The sequence below is a fragment of the Diorhabda sublineata genome, chromosome 4, assembly GCF_026230105.1.
Source record: "Diorhabda sublineata isolate icDioSubl1.1 chromosome 4, icDioSubl1.1, whole genome shotgun sequence".
In the NCBI taxonomy this organism is placed as follows: Eukaryota; Metazoa; Arthropoda; class Insecta; order Coleoptera; family Chrysomelidae; genus Diorhabda; species Diorhabda sublineata.
In genome coordinates this window covers 22,507,601-22,531,836 of record NC_079477.1, presented here as the reverse complement: position 1 = coordinate 22,531,836, position 24,236 = coordinate 22,507,601, and the positions used below count along the sequence as shown (strand labels likewise).

At 36.6% G+C, this 24,236-nt stretch overlaps 1 protein-coding gene across 1 annotated transcript; it reads left to right on the top strand.

Annotated features, from left to right (window-relative positions):
• The first annotated feature begins 286 nt into the window (after positions 1 to 286).
• LOC130443391 (fatty acid synthase-like) lies at positions 287 to 24,236 on the top strand. The gene is made up of 9 exons (XM_056777965.1): positions 287 to 522; positions 6,668 to 8,482; positions 10,835 to 11,483; positions 11,543 to 11,801; positions 15,926 to 17,541; positions 18,520 to 18,817; positions 18,873 to 21,011; positions 21,693 to 21,932; positions 23,813 to 24,236. The coding sequence occupies exons 2-9, from the start codon at positions 6,685 to 6,687 to the stop codon at positions 23,924 to 23,926; spliced, it is 7,113 nt and encodes a 2,370-aa protein (XP_056633943.1). The 5' UTR covers positions 287 to 522; positions 6,668 to 6,684; the 3' UTR covers positions 23,927 to 24,236.

Genomic DNA, 24,236 nt, shown 5'->3' with positions numbered 1-24,236 from the left:
TACACTGTTGCCGGTTTCATAAAAACTACTCCAAACAATATAAAACGATATAAATATTTATGAAAAATATTAAAACACTACATTTAATTTGATCGTGAATCATACTTAACAATTACTTAATAATACATCAGAACGTAATATGAACGATTTTAGTTAACGATTATCTGACGAAATATATATTATGTTTCTTTTGTTTCGGATGCATTTCCGTGACTCCGGCAGCAGCGCAACAGCTCTATCATCGACTGAAAAACGCCAATTTGTGCGCGGCATCTGAAAACCATGAGTCTTTCACGCGGGCAGACGATTGGTCCAAAAGCGTGGTCTGACAACGATACACCATCGTAGACGAATAAATGCCAAGCGCATTTCTTTACAGTTCATTAAATGAGTATGAGCTTGCGGTACTTGTAACTGAATATAGAAAAAATACCGAAAAATTGTTGAATTATTAAATGTGCAAGATTATTTTGTGATATTTTCATTCCCCTAGGATTTGAAGGATTGCTTCTACAATTTAAAGTGAGTTGTCATATTTTAATTGTTATAATTTAACCAGTAGAAGTTACTACTATCTAGGTTATGTTGAGGGTGTTTTTATAATATTTTTTATCAATAACATTTGAATTAGTTTTGAACATTTATATAATCATTTATCGTTTAATATTTCAGTTTACCATATCACTATCTATATTAATAAATTAATTATTTTATTAAGAAGTTATTAAACATTATTTGACATTAATAATAATAAACAACAAAAAAATTATAACAAAACATATTTCGAAATTGAAATTTTTACGTTTTAATATATACAAAATGATTTAATTACAAAATAATTTCTTCTGATTCAATATAATATACAGGGGTTGATTAGTAATGAAATTTTCTTGTCTAAATTAGGGTTTAAAAATTTCTTATTTAACATTACATTAGGGGATAAATTTGTATCATAGGGTATAATTGTATAATATTTAATAGAGTATAATTATTTAAAAAAAAAACATTTCCGAAATAAAATACTTATTTAATAATTAAAAATTCATTAATATCTGATAGAAAGCGACTATCTAAACGTTATTGATTTATAAAAACACAGAGCCGGACTTTAACACCTTTTTGTTTTGTATTTATGAGGTAGGATGTCCTGAATTAGCGTAATTATATGATATCTAATCTTTTTTGAAAACTATATAGTCTCGTAGTTTTTTTCAAATGGTGATGTAACATACGTTATCTAAACCATCTGTAACATAGTAATTGCGAATCAATTTTTGTTTTATAAATAAGGGATACCACTCAAGTACACGAGTTTAGTCTATAATAAACTCGACTATTGTAAACATTGAAAAAACTGCTTGGTGATAAAAAAACGTTGGTTACGTGAAAAAAAATGGGTATGTGTAATGATTTATTTGATAAACAAATATGAGTAATTATTAGACAATGTATTTGCACGATTTTGATAACAAACTAATCTGGTTAATTATGTTTTGTAGGTTAAGTTGAAGGATATAGAGAAAAAAAAAAGATAGTACTTAAATAGAAATACCATAATTTCGTATCAGTATTAAATTTTATTTCTTATAATTTTAATTGCGTCATTGAAACATTTGAAGATCAAATACGCGGGAATAATGACAGATACGCCATCTTGTTATATAAATCGATAGTTTGAACTGCGTTCAATTCATCGAATATACAGGGGGCAACATAATTATTTATTTCATTTTATGATTATTTCTTTTTACATTTGAATATTAAGTTGTGAATATGCATTTTTAAGATGGATTTATAGTCACGATGTTTTTTTAATAGCTTAGCGATAAAATGTACGAAACGTTTCTAATTGCGTAATTAATTTAACGTCGTGATAAAATTTTTGCAAACGGTGGGTTATCAAAGAAATTGTTCAATGTCACCTTGTTTGATGTAAATTAAATTGTTGTTTTTTTTAAGTGTTTTTAAATTTCCGAGATAATAAATTGCACTAAAAGTTATTTTGGAAAAAATTTCACTTAAATTTTTATATTTTTTTATTAAAAGCAGGTAGACTTTTATTTTTTTGAAAAATCTCTCGAATTCCTAGAATTTTATAGTTCAACTGGGAATAGAGCCCAAACTGGTTCAAATGTCGTTAAGTCAACCACACTTAAGCATGATAACATGCTTTAAAAAGATCTCGATGTGTAGTTAGAGGAACACAAACTAACAGCACTCGCAAAAACAGTTAATTAGGAAGAGAATATCGTATTGACGTATTAAATGATCTTCTGGGTTTTTTTGACCTCACATTACATTTTTTTTTTGTAAATAATCACAAGTTAATTAACCCTAAAGACCAACCCCCACCTCAGTCGTCATCTTTATCCCTATTAAGCCGTGTGTACAGTTCGGGTATACGTGGTTAACATTATCCTGAAGCAATAAACTCCTCATTGGTTCAAAGAAGGGTATGACCAGAAAAAGTCGTCAAAAAAAATTCCTATTTCAACATCTATGTCAAGAAATCAACTCACCACTTCCAGTGGGGACAAAAGACAAACATAAAGAACATTTATTAGAGGGTGGATCCCAAGTAGGGATTCAGCTTCAGTTTCATAGATAATTTTTTGTTACCAGTTTATGAAAATTGGAAAAACTATGGACTTAACCTCTCTCAGGAATCATTTGATATTTTTGTGGAAACCTCGCGTACAGACAGACAGACGTGGTTGAAGATTCTTGCTATGATTAGTTTAGAAGAGCTAAGGTTAATTAAGACAGTAAATTGACCTTTACCAGCAATTACTTGCCAAATGAGCCTTCACAGAGGTAGTTTTTGGTTGTTTCCTTTGGTTCCTTGCTGTCGAAGAGCTTCGTCTATGATCTTCAGGTAATATTTCACCGAACTGTCTCCATTGAGCTTACCATTTAGTCTTATTGGGTTCCTTTTAGCTCAATAAAGGACTTTTTTTAGCTCCAGTTTATAAAATAGTTCACAGAAATAGTTCTTGGTTGTTTCCTTTGGTTCCTTGCTGTCGAAGAGTTTCCTCTATGATCTTCAGGTAGTACTTCACCGAACTGTCTCCAATGAGCTCACCATTTAGTCTCATTGGGTTCCTTTTTGCTCAATAAAGGATCTTTTTTTAGCTCCAGTTTATAAAATAGTTCACAGAAATAGTTCTTGGTTGTTTCCTTTGGTTCCTTGCTGTCGAAGAGTTTCCTCTATGATCTTCAGGTAGTACTTCACCGAACTGTCTCCAATGAGCTTACCATTTAGTCTCATTGGGTTCCTTTTTGCTCAATAAAGGATCTTTTTTTAGCTCTAGTTTCTAAAATAGTTCACAGAATTAGTTCTTGGTTGTTTCCTTTGGTTCCTTGCTGTCGAAGAGTTTCCTCTATGATCTTCAGGTAGTACTTCACCGAACTGTCTCCAATGAGCTCACCATTTAGTCTCATTGGGTTCCTTTTTGCTCAATAAAGGATCTTTTTTTAGCTCCAGTTTATAAAATTATTCACAGAAATAGTTCTTGGTTGTTTCCTTTGGTTCCTTGCTGTCGAAGTGTTTCCTCTATGATCTTCAGGTAGTATTTCACCGAACTGTCTCCAGTGAGCATAACAGTTGATCTCTTTAGCTACTCTTTGCTCAATGAGATGATCTTTTAGGTCCAGTTTATAAAATAAGAAAGAAATCTTTTCGATTGTCTCATTTTTCTCACATTTTATGATAATAATTTGATGGTGTTTTGGAAGATCTGTAAAAGGTTGTACTAAGAAACTGGTAGATTCACATCCCATTGATAATAGGACTAAGATGAAGGGGAAATTGTTTCTAGAGGTTCTGACGAAGTTAAATCACGATATTAAAGTTAATGGATAAAGATGGTACAAGCAGACATCGACAACTTCTAATTACACTGGTCAACAAAATTTGTCACACTAAGACTTATTTACACATCAGGCTTCTTTTATAAAAATAGAATGATTGGCTTTTAAATCTCCAACAGTACTCTGCTAGCATTCTTGGATTGTTTTTTTCCTTGTTAGCGCTTTTCTATTAAGGAAATGTCCTGATGAAATCTTTCGCCTCGTTCGACATAGTTTTATATGAAATTACAAGCTCATTTATTGAGTTTTTGTAATGTTTGGCTTTATGGTTTCCCAGGTAATTTTGGATAACATTCACAAAACATTTCCAGGCGACTTTTTCCAGATTATTCAGCTCTTCCTCAAAGTTTGTATGCTTCGCTGAGCTTGGGAAATTTCTCTTTCAGGTATGAGGTACCACTGCCATCTTTAAGCATAGGTTTTCAATTTTTTCCAAGCTTTATATACAACGATGGTTAATGTTTTAACATTCTTCTGCTCTGGTGTGAGTGATCTACGCTTGGGCCATACTTTCTTCGTGTAGTGACTTTTCTGTCTCTGCTGTCCCATGCGCAGATGAAAGAGCAATATTTTGTGTAACCAACAACACTGCTTTTAAGCTAGTTTTTGAAGAGTACATGAACTAGTGACTTAAATTCAAAATTAGATAAATTCATCACTACAGTTGGCAGACGACAAATCGATCATCTCCACAAACATCAGAAATAGCAGGCTAGAATATGAAAAGACAAATTTAGCACGAAAATAACGAAGCTCCGTCTGGTTGATGCTCTTGATCTTCCCCATTGCAACGTACGCAGCGGAAACATGGACTTTAAACAAAGCAGATAAAAACTGTATCATGGACAGAACATCCAACCAACGTATTACAAGAATTTAGTCCACGTACAAGGCTGCTAACCAGAATAAATCGCATGATCTGCAATACCTGGGACATGTAGATAGAATATCAGGATCAATGAAACGATTATTCGTAGGAGGGAAACGTCCAAGATGCAGAACTCCAATTAGATGGGTGGACTAAACAAAACCCTTGATAAATATGAGTCTGCATCATGCCGAAGAGATTGAACAGCATAGGCAACAACTGCTGAATCAAATATAAACGGTGTCACTTTATCTTTTGGAGGATAATGGAAAGAGGAGGAGGAGGATCACTATGGGATGTCACGATGTCGGAAATAATAAATTTTCGTACCAGAAGAAAGTAAATTCCAGTCGTTTAATCTAGATCCCAAAGCTCAGCTTGTTTTTTAGACAAAGCACGTACTGAATCGCTTAAATCACTTAGTATAAAAAAAATGCGGTTCATAACTTGGGTCAATATCTTGAGATACTTTATCGGATTGACTAAGAACAAATTCTGAACTAGAAACAGAAATTTTTGCTTGATTTGGAGGTTTTGGAACAGGCGGTTCAGCACTATGTCGAACTAATTTGTTGGTTGGGTACTGCACAGTGTGTTTGAATATTTTGTGTAGTCCTAATAGGACTCTCACGTACTTTATACAACATATATGTGGAATCCAGGATTTTTTTGAATAATTAAAGGGTAGGTACTGGTTAACCGCTTGAGATAAAAGCGTATTCAGCCACGAAATCGGTAAAATTTTTTCCACATCTTACTAAAATGTTATCCCTTCATTTTTCATATCAGAGTGGATATTTATGCATAAGAATTTGTGAGTTTTTTTTGTATTTCACTTACACGAAGACGTTGTTGCGATATGAAAAGTTTATTTTCAACAAGACCCACGTAATTCATAATAATCGTGTTGATTTCTATGGCGTATTCACATCTTAATGGACAAATTTTGTATAATCAAAACCAATGAAATTATCCATTGTATCATTACATTCGTTCATTAAACGACGTTCATTCCCTTTTGTATATTACTATAAAGTTTATTTAAAATTATAATAGATACAGAAACCGTCATTTCCTATAAATTGCTTACACTGCTTCATTAAAAAACTACCGAAGGTCGTTGTCCGAACAAAAGGCGCGAAATCAGACTAGTGACCGGACATTGCCATCTAAGACGTCACTTGCACGTCACGGACGATCCGGAGTGCTGCAGGTGCATGGAGGAGGACGAAACTGCAGACCAAAGGCGCGGTTTAAACACCTGGGTAAACCCCACGAACTTCCTAACGAAGGGTTGAAGCCAAAGCGCCTAATCGGTTTCTCAAAGACATCGGACTTTGGTAACGTGGGGCACGACGGACGTATGAACTATGAAGTGTATAAATCTAGAACGTGTTAGTGAGCACGTGGTGTTTAGACTAGTGACCGGACACTGCCATCTAAGACGTCACCTGCACACCTTGGACATCACGGACGATCCGGAGTGCCGCTGGTGCATGGGGGAGGACGAAACTGCAGACTACGGACGCGGTTTAAACACCTGGACAAACCCCATGATCTGACTAACGAAGGGTTGAACCCAAAGCATTTAATCGGTTTCTCAAAGAACACGGACTTTCGTAACGTCAAGTGGGGCACGACGGGCGTATCTAAAGGCCTATGTGCTCAACAGCTTTAACGACCGCCCACACCTATGAACTATGAAGTATATAAACCTAGAAGGTGTTAGTGGGCAGTTAACACGAAGATGGTGTCTTAGATGACCGTGTCAGTTAAAAAAAACAAGTCACGGATCGTATTTCGCGCTTTCCAGTCGAAAAAACACGCGCTCGTATGTTTGCCTTAGCTTGTCTCATACCCATCCGGACTGTCTAGCGAATAGAAGTTGTTTCCGTGAGCACATTCGATTTTATTCTTTTTTTTTTTCAGATATATACACTTTCAAAATGCCCGCTAGAGCACCGGAAACCGAACGCCACGTAGGCAACAGTTTCAGTGACGATATCGCTATCACCGGTATATCAGGACGTTTACCGGAAAGTAGTTCGATAGAAGAGTTCAAGCAACAACTCTTCGACGGCGTCGATCTCGTCACCGACGACGCCAGAAGATGGCCTTCCGGTTTATACGGTCTACCAACTAGAAGCGGCAAATTGAAAAACTTACAGTATTTCGACGCGACGTTTTTCGGAGTGCACGCCAAACAGGCGCACGTTATGGATCCGCAACTTCGTATGTTGTTGGAATTAACGTACGAAGCTATAGTGGACGCGGGTATGAACCCCGGCGAGATGAAAGGTACGAAGACGGGGGTATTTATAGGAGTATCCGATAGCGAATCGTCGGAATATTGGACACAAGACCCGGACAAAATAAACGGTTACGGTTTAACTGGTTGTTGCAGAGCCATGTTTCCAAATAGAGTGTCTTACACTTTCGACTTTAGCGGACCGAGTTACGCGATCGATACCGCGTGTTCCAGCAGTTTAATCGCGTTTCAACAAGCAATTACCGCCATTAAAACAGGACAATGCGATTCGGCAATAGTCGGCGGAGTAAATCTCCTACTAAAACCGACTTCTTCGTTACAATTTCACCGGCTCGGTATGTTGAGTCCTCAAGGTATGTGTAAAGCTTTCGATGCGTCGGGAAACGGTTACGTGAGATCGGAAGCAGCTGTGGTAGTACTTTTACAGAAAGTCAGTTCGGCCAAAAGAGTATACGCCACCGTATTAGGCGCTAAAACGAACACGGACGGTAATAAAGAACAAGGTATCACGTTCCCTTCCGGTTCCATGCAGAATAAACTAATCCGAGAAGTTTACGAAGAAATCGGCGTTCAACCACAAGAAGTATCGTACATCGAAGCCCACGGCACTGGGACTAAAGTAGGAGACCCCCAAGAAGTGAATTCTATCGCGGATTTCTTCTGCAAGAATCGTACAGATCCTCTACTGATAGGTTCGGTTAAAAGTAACATGGGACACGCCGAACCGGCGTCCGGTTTATGTTCTTTAGCTAAAATCGTCATAGCCATGGAATCGGGGATGATACCGCAAAATTTGCATTTCGAATCGCCGAACAAGGACATACCGGCGCTTAACGACGGTCGACTCAAAATCGTATCGAAGAACGAACCTTGGAACGGAGGGATTATAGCTGTCAATTCTTTTGGTTTCGGCGGCGCTAACGCGCACGTCGTCCTCAAATCGAATCCGAAACCTAAAACTACCTGGCCCGTCGGCGAAGTACCCAGAGTGGTCGGCGTTTCCGGTAGAACCGAACAAGCCATAACGAATTTCTTGAATAGAATCGAAGAATATAAAAACGACGAAGAATTCCTCGCTCTTATCGACGATATACACAGCAGAAACATCAACGGTCATTATTACAGAGGTTACGCCGTTTTACAAGATAAAGCGGTTAAAGAAGTCGTCCAAACGCAAGGAGATAACCGACCGATCGTTTACATATTCAGCGGTATGGGTTCGCAATGGTCCGGTATGGCGAAAGATTTAATGCGATTGGAAACATTCGAGAATTCTATCAAGAGATGTTCGGATGCTTTGAAACCGCACGGTATTAATTTGGAAGAGATCATCATTACGGGAACGGATGCTACGTTCGATAACGTTTTGAATTCGTTTGTTTCGATAGCTGCGATGCAAGTAGCCCTAACGGACGTTTTGAAAATGTTGGGAATCGAACCCGATATCATCATCGGACATTCAGTCGGTGAAGTAGGTACGTAAATCCGTTAGGTTGGGTTAGTACCAGGGAAATTCGTCGCGGTTCACTCGTAGGCTTAAGATCCATTGCAATTACCCTTTGTTGTATAAGATCGGGAAACTTATTTGACAATCTTACCGCCCTCCTATATTTTCCCCCTTAATTTTTGAATTTCCAACTGTGGTATTTCTTCAAAGGTTGATAAGACGCTCGGTCATCTTCTCTGTTACAACTTTTGCGATAGTTGTTCGTGTTATCACCCCCATTTTTCGAATCTTACGCCAATATCTAATGATTATTCGAATGGTCTTCTGGATTGAGTGTTTCGTGAGTTTTTTTTGTTTTATCTTCGTCGATCGGTGGTCCAATCGCTCCGACTATCCGTCGATGGTTTTTCTGCTACAGTCTCATCGGCATCCTCTCCTCTTGACCCACCCGTCTCGAAGTTCCCTTCCACTTCATATGATTCCTTGGAGTGGCATCGGAAAGGAAAGCCTGCATAAAAAAAGCACCAAAAAAGTGATTGCTGCAATGTTTTGAGACGATTGACCGAGGAATCAAATGCAACCAGCGGATGACATTCACTCACTACGGCGGGGGCTTCAAAAAATGTTCGAAAAAAGGCGCGGGAAAATCAGTCGAGGTGTTCGCTTGGTTCATGACATAATGATCCAGGCTTCACTGCTTCGCTTTCCAAAGCTACTGGAAACGAATGTGGTTGAACAGAATTTGAATACCCACCTATAGCTCTGATCTGGTCTCGTCCTGCTAGTTCTTGTCGTGAAAGCTAAGTAAATTTGTAAAATTCTAACGCTTAGGTCCGCTATTAGGTTATATGAGGCATTTATTGATTTGACTACGAAAAATTATTGAATTGAGGCTTGAAACTCTGAAAATGGGATAAATGAGACTTATTCTGTCAATTTTAGCAAGGAAAATTGTTAAATTGGAGGCTTAAGACGCAAAATTGGGACATATAGACGTCATCCTAGTGACTTTGATTCGAAAAAGTGGGGCTTAGTTGACGGTTTCGGAGCCTAAAATTGTAAGCCAGGAAAGTAGTTGTTTTCCCCTTTGAAGGAATAGGGCGGAATAAATTTTCGAAATATTGAATTTCAGAGTAGAAATCGTTTATTTTGATACATTTTGCATTCATTCACCATCGAAATCTATTATCGGCGACTACGCTAGATTTCTACCTACTAATGGTTCGCAGTTAGAAGTGAGGATGGCGCCATTTAACGTTCTTTGGGAAATGTTTAACTACATGTACCAAATGCGACGCTTTTTGAAGTTATCCTCAGTTCGGGTCTCAAGCTCGAACGAGAGGTGTTAAACTGCTCTGATGAGACGTAATAACGTCGAAACTAGTCAGTAGTTGCACCCTCTCCTTGCAATTGCGATCCTATGGGGATGATTATATCGACAAAAAGGTCGATTTACATCACGCTCTTCAGAGGGGTTGTAATTTAATATCCGTCGAGGCATTAGCCAGGAAAGTAGTTGTTTTCCCATTTGAAGAACGGCTGAATACATTTCGAAATTATTTCAAAGGTGAATATTAGAAATCCTTTATATTGATATATTTTTTATTCATTTATCATCGAAATCTATATTACGCTAGACCAATGGTTCGCAGTTGGATGTGAGGATGGCGCCACTTGGTTGTTAAGTCCAAAATTGGCATATATGAGGCTTATAAAACATTCTGTAGACTTACAATCGAAAAATTGTAGTTGGAGGTCTCAAGATGCGAAATTGGAACCAAGAGGCGTCATTAGAGGATCTAATGACTCGGAACTCAAGAATCGGGCGGTGTATTCATCATATTTTCCATAATAACGTAGAAACTTTAGGCAGGCATTCTAAAAAGTGTGTGGAGATATTGAAAATAGTCCTGTGAGTACAGAGATATTTAACTCTCAAGCTCATACTGACGGAGAGGAAGTAAACTACTTTCCTGACCACGAAATATAAGAGACTGGTGTGGTATTGGGGGTGCACTATACACGCTGCGAAGTGTATGGTACTTGAGAATAAGAAGTTTTGTTTTATCCACGATCTTTTTTTCTATGTCAGGCTAATAACCGATGGACCTTACAACGTATCTTATATTGTCTTGTGGACAGAATTAGTTCGGCCTTTTTCGTAATATCGATTGCTCGTAGGTCTCTAACCGAAATCTATGGTTTTTAGAATCACTATTGGAGATACCACTTCTCCTTGCAGCATTTTTCTACTACTTCTTCTCCCAGTCTTGTTTAGTCTTATTACTGATTCTGTTCATTACTAAATCACGAATTTCATTATCTTTAAATGACTCCATCTATGAATTTATGTAATGAATTACTATTTTTGGGATTATAGGATGCGCTTACGCCGACGGTACATTCAGCATAGAACAAGCAATTCTGGCAGCTTACTCCAGAGGTCGCGCCATCATGGAAAGCAATTTACCTCACGGCGCGATGGCCGCCGTTGGCTTAACCTGGGAGGACGCTAAGAAACGTTGTCCTCCCGATATATTCCCAGCTTGCCACAACGGCGAAGACAACGTTACCATATCGGGACCCGTAGAAACGGTCGCCAAATTCGTAGAACAACTACAAGCCGAAGGTATCTTCGCAAAAGTGGTTAATTCGGCCGGAACGGCTTTTCACAGTAAATACATCGCCGATGCGGGTCCCAGATTAAGGAAAGCACTAGAAAGTATCATACCTAATCCGAAACCGAGATCACCGAGATGGATTTCTTCTTCTATTCCGGAATCCGCTTGGGGTACGCCGTTAGCTCTACAAAGTTCGGCGGCTTACCACGTTAATAATTTATTATCGCCGGTTTTGTTCCACGAGGCGTTGAAACACGTCCCCGAGAATGCTATTACCATAGAAATCGCCCCCACGGGTCTTCTGCAGGCAATTCTGAAGAGATCGCTCGGACCTAAGACGACTAATATCAGTCTAGTTAAACGGGGATACGCCGATAATTTGGAATTTCTGTTAACTGCTCTTGGAAAGTGAGTTTTGGTATCTAACGTCGTACGTGTCACTATATATATTTTTTTCTTTTATATAGGATTTATGCGTCAGGAGCGCAACCGCGTTTCGGTAATTTATATCATCCTGTTAGTTATCCTGTCGGTAAAGGTACCCCCATGATAAATTCAATGGTGGAATGGGATCATTCTATAGAATGGGCCGTGGCTGATTTCAGTGGTAAAGGGTCTAGATCCGGAGAATTGGTGGTCGATATTGATCTTAGTAAGGAAAGCGACGAGTATCTCGCTGGACATACCATTGACGGTCGAGTTTTGTTCCCAGCTACTGGATATTTGGTAAGTTTTTCTTATTGTATGTGTTGGTGTACTTTAAACACTGAAAATGCGGGGTGTGGCAATTAAATAACGAGATTGGTGATATAAATTATCTTATTTTGATATTATCCATTCGAAACAGTGCAAGAAGTCAGTTGCTTCTGTACACGCGCCGTTTGTTTTTTCACAACTTCACCAGACTCAAATTTTGTTACTTTTAATGCAGATTTGTCTTTAGGAAAGAGGTAGAAGTCTCACGGTGCAAGATCCGGAGAAAAGGTGGACCTTCTTCCATTATCCGAAACAGTACAAGTCAGTTGCTTCGGTACACGTGCCGTTTGCTCTTTCACAACTTCATCAGACTCGAATTTTGTTACTTTTAATGCAGATTTGCTTTTAGGAAAGGGGTAGAAGTCGCACGATGCAAGATCCGGCGGAAGAGGTGGACGGTCTAACATTGGGATGTAGTATTTGACTAGGAACTTCTTGATGGACAGTGAGGAATGAGCATATGTCAATATTTGGGCCTGTAGATTCAGCAATCGCACCGACAACGGTCATATCGATTAAGATTACGGACTTTTTTCGATATTTTCATACGTTTTTGACGTAGAAGAGCGACCCGAACTTTTATCATCTTTAACGTCTTTTCGGCCATCTTGAAAACGTTTAAACCACTCAAAAACACTGCCATACACTTGTTCCGATAAGTTTTTTAAAGTTTCGTGTGAAATTTATGTCAAAACAACAAAATATACCAGCCAAGGCGACGGCTATACTGGTTTGTCTGCATTCGCGTCAGATATCACATCCAAAAGAGTAGACTTCAGACTGTTGCAGCGCTAGTCTCGTTACTTAATAACCGTACCTCGTATATCGAAATGTCTTTTTAGGTGGTAACTCGTATTAAAAAATAAGATAGGCCATTTTGTACAATATAAATAGGAATATTAAAAAAAAAATAAAAATCTTTACGTGATCCTCAAAAAAATTGGACAAAAAAAAGTTTAAATGTCTTTTCCACTGTTAAAACCTGATCATTATTCAATTTCCAGAAAATATTATGGAAATTGAACACGTTTTGACCGAACTCCATAAGAGTTTATGGAAAAAATAAGATTTAATTATTCAAAAATATTTCTAAATTATGTTATTTCCAAAATTATTTGGAAAATCATTATAAGAAAATTATTTTTCCGCTTTGTGCTATCAAGGGCCTCTCATTGCGTCAGATTTATATCCCAATGATTTTTTTCTCCGTTTCAAATGAAACGTTTATCAACTTAATATTGAAATAGTTACAATTTTTACAATTTTCTTTTTGATTGAATAAAAATATTTGTAATCAATTATTATTATTTAAAACAGTTCATGGTTAAATATATTTTTTCAAATTTTTTTAAACATATTAATAAAACTTCCGTTTAAAATATCTGAAATAAAACTAAACGTGGCAACATAGTATATTATTAAATTCAATCTGACTGTTGTAACGTAAACAGCATATCCTATTAAATATAAAGAATGGAAGAGGATAATTTCTAACAATTATTATTAATTAATATAATTTATCGTTAATTTAATTACAAATAATGAAATGATTATTTTTCAAAATTCAAAAAACGCCATTAATTATATATCAATGAAAATGATAAAAATTCTATTTGGAAATCTCAAATAGAACTAAACTTGGCAACATAGTAACTTCTTAAAGTCAGTATTGCAGTAGTAACGTAAACAGCACTTCCTATCAAATGAAAAGAATAGATGACGATCATTTCTAATTATTATTAATTTGAGTGATAATAGTTAATTTAATCACAAATATAGAAATTTTTTTTGAAATACCCATATATCTTATATTAATAAAAAAGACAAAAACTCGTTCTGAAATACCTTAATTAAAACTAAACGTGACAACATGGCAAATTTTGAAATCCAATATGGCAGTCATAACCTAAACAACACATCGTTTGTAATTTCGTCGTTACGAAAGTAAATATTAGAGTATTATGAAAACTAAGTAACCAAAAATATTTCATATCGTTAAAAAAACAAAGAAAATATAATATATATGTAAACATAATATTTACCTCATAAAAGGTAGTGTGTAGTAATTTGAATGGTAAAACGTGGTGACGTGGTGTAAACATTGTGATTATAAAGTTATAGGTTAGGTGATTTAATATTTACTCACTGTTAATTTCGATTTGAACAAGTATTACAAGAAGTTATTAGTGTTGAAGTGACTAATTTACAAAAAAAATTATGCTTCCAGTATTCAAAACATTGTGATATATATATAAATATATAGTCACTTCAACACTAATTTACTGTGTGTCAATAACTATTTTGATTGTTTATATTCAGTGAAATTGATATCAGGATTGGAGATGAGTATAATTAGATTTTAAGCACTGAAATTTATTGAAAAACTGAGTTCAGTTCATTAATATCTCTAGTATCCTAACTATATTTTCAACGGAATGTTTTTTCTTAAAAATTCTATGTATTTCATGAATTCGTTTAAACTTGTTTGATAAATAATTCGAAATCTCGTTTCATGTTTATATAAACTTAAATTTATACTGTTACAAGAAAAATATATAAGTGTGGATGATGAAAAATATTTCGTTAAAGAGAAATAGATCTACGAGGGTGGTCCAAGAAGTACCAGGGTTGCGTACCAGCTTTATATTTTGTTGTATATTGGTTCTATTTTTACTAGAAGTGAAAAATTCCTCGAAAATAAAAAAATAACAAAGGATTATGCCGTATCTAACTACAAAAAAACTGATGTGGAAGAGCTCGTCGTTTCGTGGTGTGGGTAAACAATTTTGATGGATTGAAAGTCCCATAAAGTTGATTTTTGTTTAGTTTCGGATTCATACGAGAATGGTTCCAGTAGTACCTGTCTCAACAAAAAAAACACAAAAATTATGGAAAAAAATATCCCCTTTTAACTCCATACACTTTTCCCAGTGTTTTCAATAAGTTCAACACCCTTTTTATAATAAGAATCGTCTAGCTTCTCAACTGCCGACATTACGTCTTCATATTGTTGAAAAATTTTCGACCACCGAGCCAGTTTTTCAAGTCTGGGAACATAAAATAATCTGAAGGGGTTAAATCTGGCGAATAGGATGCGTGAGATAGCAATTCAAACTTCAGGCCAACTACTTCTGGGACCATCCTCGTACATTAAACGTATCGACATTTGTTGGTACGTTTTTGTTGTACTATACAAGGGTTGTATGAAAAGTTTCAGCCCAACAAAGAAACAAGACATTATTTTTCGCTAATAATTTTTATTTTTCAACAAAATTCCATTTTAAGTTTATATATATTTTTCCATCGATAGTCTCAACCCTTTCAAGCTTTAATTAATATTTTTTGATAACTTTCTTTTCAAAATATTCGTTTATGTAAGCGATAACGATCTAGTCTAGTCTTTCCTGTGTGCGATTTCGAGGTTAGGTAAGAGGAAAAAGTCTCTGGGGCTCAAATCTGGTGAATACAGTGGATGGTAACCTATTCGTGAATTTTAACCGAAGTATGAGAATGTGTTTTATCCTGTTGGTAAAACAAACAAATTAATTATTATTATTATTATTTTATATCGTCCACTACCATTGGGGAACTTGGAGCTATGGTGATTGCTCGTGATAAGTCAAGCCGGTACAACCACGTCGGAAACTTTTCGTATAAAACTCGTACGTCGTTTATAATTCAATGTACATAGTAGGAAGTGAATCGATTGTCTATTGGATATTTTTCATATAAATTAGTCGTTAATTACACTCGTATCTAACTATGTAATGTATATTTATAAAAAAAAAACATGAAATCTTATTGAAATAAAATTTATGACAAATATTTACTGCTGAAATATATTTCTCTACACTTCAGAGTTGTGCTAATGGTCAATTACGAACCTCTTCTATTTATGTAATTAACAACTTAACCTATAAACTGTCATCTTTAGAGTAATTTACAGCGTTGCCATGTTTTATTATTGAATACGTAATCACGAGACTTTTTTTACAGCAAAACAAAAGATTTTGTAATTTTTTAATACTTTTATGAAACTATTTAGTTGAATTACATAAAAAAACAAAAAAAATATGGAAAATAAAATTTTTCAGACTCTGGTATGGAAAACGTTCGCCAAACTACGAAACGAAGATTTCGAACAGCTTCCGGTAATATTGGAAGACGTCCAGCTCCACAGGGCCACCATAATGCCCAAAGAAGGCTCCGTCAAATTTCTCATAAACATATTCGAAGGTACCGGCGAATTCGAGTTGTGCGAAGGCGGCTCGGTTGCCGTAACCGGCAAAATATCAGTACCAGATGACGTCAGCAAAGAAATATTGAACTTACCGGAACCGGTAGTAAATAAAGAAGAAGACGTCTTACCTCTAACTTCCGCTGATATTTACAAAGAACTTCGATTGAGAGGTTACGATTACGAGGGGATATTCAAAGGTATCGCTGAATCGGATAATAGAGGTTTGGCGGGAAAACTCAAATGGGACGACAACTGGATAAGTTTTATCGATACGATGTTGCAATTTTCTCTACTCGGACAAAATACCAAAGAACTTTATTTACCAACGAGAATCCAGAGAGTTTTAATCGATCCTAAGAAACATTTAGATGGCGTAAAAACGTTTTTACCTGTATATATGTACAGGAACATCGGCGTTATCAAATCTGGAGGGGTGGAATTACGCGGATTGAAAGCTAGTTTAGCGCCGCGACGCCAACAAGTCCAACCGCCGCCTAAAATCGAAAAATACCAATTCGTCCCGTACGAAAACAACCAAACTTTAATCGAAGATACCGAAAAGAATCAAATACAAGCTCTAACGGTTTTAATACAAACGGTTATCGAAAACAGCAACGGCGCCATGAAGATCAAAGTTACCGAAGTCGGTACCGACAAACCGATCGAATCGGTTCTCGCGCCAATAGTCAAAAACATCATCGAATTGGAACCTATGTTATCGTCCGAGGTGACTGTAGTCACCGCGTCCCCTATAGACACGACTAATTTGGATCTAAACGACATCAAACATGTATTGAAGGATGTTACGACGACGAACGTAGCTCAAGACGTCCACCTTGTCGTCCTCAGCGACGTTCTGATGTACAACAAAATGGATATACTGAAAAACGCCGTAGCTTCACTGAAAAACGGCGGATTCGTACTCTTGGAAGAACTAAAAGGATCGTTGGATATGTCCAAATTAACCGATTTGGAGTTGATTGGCAAACAGATGACCGATATGAAGATATATCTGTTGTTACGCAGACCGGTTCCGGTCCCTAAAGACGCCACCGTCATACGCATAACCGAGAAGAATTTCGATTGGGTGGAACCGCTGAAGGACGCCATGAAACTAGCCGAAAACGACCTTAGAAAGATTTACTTGTACGCGCAAGGTGAAAAACTCGCCGGTCTGGTGGGCATGGTAAACTGTTTGAAACAGGAGGCCGGCGGGGGTGGTATTCGATCGATTTTTATTCAGGATGCCGATGCGCCGAAGTTTACCATCGAGGCTTACAGAAAACAACTCGCCAAAGATTTGGTACATAACGTTTTGAGGAATCGGGTTTGGGGTTCGTTCAGGCATATCGTACTCGAATGTTTCGGTGACAACGGGAAATTGCAAGTCGAACACGCTTATATCAATACGCTCACTAGAGGGGATTTGGCCAGTTTGAGATGGATCGAAGGACCACTCGGATATTATAAGTGAGTTTTTTTAAAAAAAAATAACTCGTTTCATAATAATTTGTCGAAAAATTTATGCGAAAATTGTGGGCGCGGTGTAATCGTGGTTACTTTTAACCGAAAAGACGTTTTTTAATAGCCCCTGTATATTTTTCACGTAATTCACTCGTTGTGTCGATTAATCAGTATTTAAAGGTGTCAATTTATACTAGTTAGAAAATAACGTCATGGGTTATTTATTCGAGGATAGTTCTACGAGGTTATTTGTAATAGAAAAGATGTTTTTTAATAGCCCCCGTATATTTTTCGCGTAAAAATACTCCGGTGAATACGAATTTTTATTAAATAATAAGTAAAAAAAATGTATGTGACAACATCGTGCTGTCAGTTTTGAAAGGTGCGACAGTTTGTACTAGAGAAGGAAAAGTTACGAGGGATATTAGTGCAGAAAAGTCGATATTTGCTGATTAGTTCAAAAAAATAATGAAAATGAGAAAATATACGGGGGATGTTAGTAAAAAAAGGCGATTTTGATTGACAAGTTTGCCAAAATAAAAAAAGGAAAAATATACGCGGGATGTTAATAAAATTAAGTTGATTTCGGTCGATGAATTCAACATAATAATGAAAATTAGAAAATATACAAGGGGATAATAGTGCAATAAAGTCGATATTGGCTGATTATTTCAAAAAATAAGAAAAATGAGTATATATACGGGGGATATTAGTAAAAGTTGCGGTTTTGATTGACACGTTTGCCTAAATAATAAAAAAAGAAAAAATATACGAGGTATGTCGATAAAACAATGTTTATTTCGGCCGACGAATGTATCATAATAATAGAAATGAGAAAATATACGAGGGATATTTGGAAAAAAGACGATTTTGGCGAACAATTGTGAAATATACGGGGGATTGTAGAGGTATTTTTTTGCAAACTTTTCGCGCAAATATTTCATATGCACCGTTATGCGATCTATAAAATCAATTTATTTTCAGAAACGACGATGTTAATACCGAATTATGCCACGTATACTACGCCCCCCTAAACTTCCGCGACATTATGCTCGCCACCGGTAAACTTCCACCGGACGCCCTACCCGGAGATTTAGCAGGACAAGATTGTATCCTAGGATTAGAATTTTCCGGTCGAAATTCAGACGGAAAACGTGTAATGGGTATGGTAGCCGCCAAGAGTTTAGCCACAACGGTTTTAGCCAAAACCGAATTTTTATGGGAAGTACCAGAAAAATGGAGCTTGGAAGAAGCAGCTACAATACCCGTAGTTTACGGAACGGTAAATTTTTATAATATCGACAATAATAATTTCAATAATTCTTCTTCTTTTTCAGAGTTATTACGCTCTCATCGTTAGGGGCGGTTTAAAACCGGGCGAATCTCTACTAATTCACGCCGGTACTGGTGGCGTAGGTCAAGCATCGATAGCCATCGCTCTCCATATGGGATGCACCGTATTTACCACGGTCAGCACCCAAGCAAAACGAGATTTCTTAAAAAAGACCTTCCCTCAATTGAAAGACGAACATATCGGCAATTCTCGCGATACTAGTTTCGAACAGATGATTCTAACTCAAACCGACGGTAGAGGCGTCGATTGCGTGTTGAATTCCCTAGCCGGTAACCAACTTCAAGCTTCGATTCGATGCCTAGCGGTAGGAGGTAGATTCTTGGAAATCGGAAAAGTCGATTTGTCCAACAATTCCCCGTTGGGGATGAGTTTATTTTTGAAAAATACCACTTTCCACGGTATACTACTGGACGCTCTATTCAATTCGAACAGTTCCGATAATAAACTCGTTTTCGATTTGGTAACGGAAGGTATCAAAAATGGCGCGGTGAAGCCGTTACCGAAAACCGTTTTTAACGAAAATCAAGTCGAACAAGCGTTCCGGTACATGGCTTCCGGTAAACATATAGGTAAAGTTTTACTACAAATAAGAGAAGAAGAAAGTAGGGATATTCGACGACCGGTTATTAAAACGGTAAGCGCCATACCGAGGACTTATATGGATCCGGAAAAGAGTTACGTCTTAGTAGGAGGTCTCGGCGGTTTCGGATTGGAATTGACCAATTGGTTGATAACTAGAGGCGCTAAAAACATTGTATTAACATCGAGAAGCGGTATCAGAACAGGTTATCAATCGTTATCGATTAGAAGATGGAGAGAAAAAGGTGTAAAAGTTTTAGTATCGACTTCGGATGCGACAACGGACAAAGGCGCAAGAAAACTTTTAACTGAAGCTAACGAACTAGGTCCCGTCGGCGGTATATTCAATTTAGCCGCCGTGCTACGCGACGCCATGATGGAAAATCAAACGTCCTCCGATTTCAAAACCGTCAGTAAACCTAAAGTTGACGGTAGTAAAATGTTGGACGTCGCGTCGAGAGATTTGGCACCGCATTTGGATTATTTCGTTACTTTTTCATCGATATCGTGCGGTCGAGGTAACGCCGGACAGGCTAATTACGGTTTAGCCAATTCGGCTATGGAACGTATATGCGAAGAGAGACAAAACGACGGTTTACCCGGTACCGCGATCCAATGGGGAGCTATAGGTGACGTCGGTCTTGTAATCGAAACAATGGGAGGTAACGACACCGAGATCGGCGGTACTTTACCACAAAGAATGTCATCGTGTTTAGCTACGATGGATATTTTGTTGCAACAACCCCATTCCGTGGTCGCCAGTATGGTATTGGCGGATAAACGTAAAGGAGGATCGAATACTAATCAAATCAGTTTAACCGATGCCGTAGCTAACATACTAGGAATCAAAGATTCGACTACAGTAACTCCTTCGGCTACTTTAGCCGATTTGGGTATGGATTCCCTTATGGGGGCCGAAATTAAACAAACTTTGGAAAGAAATTACGATCTGGTGCTAAACGCGCAAGAAATACGAGCTCTAACCTTCGGTAGATTAATCGAACTCGGCGACGGTGGCGGTTTAACCGAACCGGTAACCGTAATACAAGATAACAATGTAAATTTCGATACATCGACTGATATAATGCCGAAAAAGAATTTGGTACAAATGAATAGTAGAGACGAAAAATTACCGCCGGTGTTTGTGGTACATCCCATAGAAGGGGTGGTTACCGCATTGGAAGATCTAGCAAAGAATATCAAAGTACCGGTATACGGTTTACAGTGTACCGCTTCGACTCCTTTGACATCTATCGGCGATTTGGCAAAATATTACATTAGTCAAATTAAGACGGTTCGACCTAAAGGTCCCTATACTATAATCGGTTATTCTTTCGGCGCATGTGTCGCTATCGAAATGGGAATTTATTTGGAGAGGAATGAGGAGAAAGTCGATTTATTTTTGGTGGACGGTTCGCATTCTTACGTCGCTACTCATACGGGGAAAGCGAAAAATACGAAGATTCAAGGTAATACGTCGGCGGAACAATCCGAAGTTTTGATCTATTTTATAATGCAGTTTAAGGAAATCGATCAACAAAAGGTGGGTTGTCATTTTTTTTTTACTAGAAATTCCGTCATATTCTTGTGGGTATTCCAGAATATTCGGTAACTGCGTTGCCGTATCGAAAAAGGCCAAATTACAGAAGAGAAGAACTAACCTATATAGTAATCGGCAAAGTACGGATAAAAATCGATATTTAAAATTTTATATTAAAAATTGTCGTTAACGTTTCTTTTGACCAATTCCGAATATTCTCGTAGATTCTTCGAATATAACCAGAATATTCGATAATCACACAATCTTATGGAAAAAGGCGGGAGTTATTGTGAAAAGAAGAATAATTGAACCACTTATATTGCGTTACGATGATAGAAATCGAAAATTTTGATGTTCTCCTGAGATATTTTGACGTTTTTCATAATTCCATCTGTCAATTTCTGTTTTTCCCTGTAATATGCGTTTTTTTCTCCCCAATTAATAATTTTCTTTCGATTATTCTCGTAGATTCGTCGAATATAACCAGAGTAGTCTGGAATACTCCACAAGAAACAGAATAGATAAATAAATAGACTTTCCTAGAAATTAGTTAGAAGAAATACTGTAAATAAACCGCCTGCTACTAAAAAATTTCGCAGTAGCTGGACAGGGTCGGTTTAGGGAACCATTTTGCGAACTTGTTCGTAACATTATTAGGTGTATTTTATCGTGATTCTTTTTTAGGCATTCGTAGAAATGATGGAACTGAAATCGTGGAACGAGAGATTGGCTTGGACGGTAGATATATTATCCGGAGCTACGCCTTTTTCGCCGGAAGACATCGCAGTAGCTGCTACCAGTTTCTATGGAAAATTGGCGGCGGCCGATAAATACGTACCCAGTGGAAAGTTCAATGGAAAAGTTACTTTATTCAAAGCCATAGATAATTATGTACAAATGGGTGAGGATTACGGTTTATCGGAGGTAAATATCATGTCTTATCGATATTTCCGTTTAATTTGGCAACAACTCCGAAATGTTTCTTTAAACGATTATTCAAATTTCCTGTATATTAAGGATAACTAGAACCGGCAACGTCGTAAATCTGACATTTCCTCAGCTCTGAGATAAAATATGCTTGGCAACAATGCTGTTTCGATAATTTAACCGAACAACTATTAAAATTTCTGTTATTTTTTCGTTTCTATAAGGCTTTCCCCGGATTTGCATAAACTAGATTTGGCAACACCGCTATTTTTTAGCTTTTCCATGAACAAATTTTCAATAGATAAATTTTCTCTTAAACTAGCAACTTTGTAGTAGTATTCGAACTTCCTACGTTTCGGAAAACTATCCGGCAACACTGTTATGGTTTTCGAAAAAAATTGTCGAATTTATCTGTCTTTTGATCGTACATCAATCAATCGTGTGGTTAATTAGGTTTGACAACAATGCCATCTAAATGTTTCTTCGAGGAAATTTTCATATTTTTGCATTCTTTCGGGAAAAATTACGTTTGGCATCAGCGCTATCTTTTGTTTTTCGTAGCGAATTTTTTTTCTTGCGGTTATTTCAACTTTCTGGATCACGAGGAAAATTATTTTGGCAACATTGCTATTTATTACGTTTTTAAATCAAAACTAGTAATACTTTTCCAAACCTTCGACAATAGATCACCCCCTATTTTGAATATTTACATATTCAATATTTACAATATTTATTCGCGGTGTTGAATTTATTTGGCAACATCACCATCTCTTGTATCTTCCCGTAAAGGATTAAATTCTAAAGAAGTTAAAATAAAATTATCTGAACTTCCCGATCATAGGGAAAAAAACTAAATTTGGCAACTCCGTTATTTCTCATGTTTTTCCATAAACCTGAATTTGAGGTAAATTGGTTTTTCTCGAAGAGTTATTCAAATTTCCCAAATACTAGGAGGGAAAAGCCAAATGTGGCAACTCTATCATAGTTTCCTATAAATTCGAATGGAGTAATTTTCCAACATCCCAATCCCAGGACAAAAACTACTCGTGGCAACACTGCAATTTCTTATGGATTCTGCCATTCTAATGAATTTTTCTTAAGCAAGTATTTGAACTTTCCCGATCCTGAGGATAGAAACTAAATGTAGCAATTCCGCTATCACCCATGTTTTCAAATTTCCCTAATCCTACGACAAAAACTACACGTGGCAACCCCGCCAACTCTCGTATTTTCCCATAAAGGATGATTCCATCCAACCGAATTTATGATGAATGGATTTTTCTTGAGCAATTATTTAATCCTTGCAAGAAAAATTTATTTGGCAACTTCGTTATCATATTTCAGTAGAAACCCGAATTCGAGGTAAATTAGTTTTTAGAAGGACTTATTTAAATTTTCCTAATCCTAGGGGGGAAAATATACGTGGCAACACCGCAGTAACTTATTTTTTCACATAAAAGTTTAATGGATGGAGATGAATGGATTTTTCTAAAGCAATTATTCAAACTTTCCCGGTCCTAGGGAAAAAAACAAAGTGTGGCAACTTCATGTTTTCATATAAACCTAAATTTTGAGTAAATGATTTTTTCTGGAGGACTTAATCAAAGTTCCCCAATTCTAGGAATTTGGAATATTTACAGCGATCAATCATATTCCTCAATTCGAGTTATAAAATTTTATTTGGCAACACCGCCATCTCCAATGTTATCTCATAAAAGATTATCAAATTCAAGCGATTTCGAGGTAAATTATTTTTTCTGAAACTTTCCCGATTCTAAAGAAAAACAGTTACACGGGGCAACATCGTTATTTGTTGTATTCATCTGTAAAAATAATGAAATTTCTCTAATATATAGGATTTAATAATTTCTTTACAGGTTTGTACTCAAAAGGTAACAATAGAGGCTCTAAAAGGCAACCACAAAAGTATATTATCCGGGAGAAGCGTAGAAAAAATCGCCAATATTTTCAACAATTTGGTTCAAGTATAAAACATCGCTTAAAATATTTACATTTATTTATCTTGGGTCCAATTTTTTTTATATATAAAAAAATTATTTTATATTTATAAGCGTGTGTGTGTATATATATATTTTATAAGTAATTTATTGGTTACTGAATCATTTTTTTTTCTAAGTTAGAAAATGGATTTATTTTTGTATGTTTGTGACCAAAGATTTGAATCTTATTAAACCCTGGAGGTGGCGCGGGGTTTGTTGCTTGACCTTTTGCGCGTCATCGTCAAGGTTAACATTTTTTGTTATTCGTTAAATGTGATAAAAATAATAAACATAATTAATA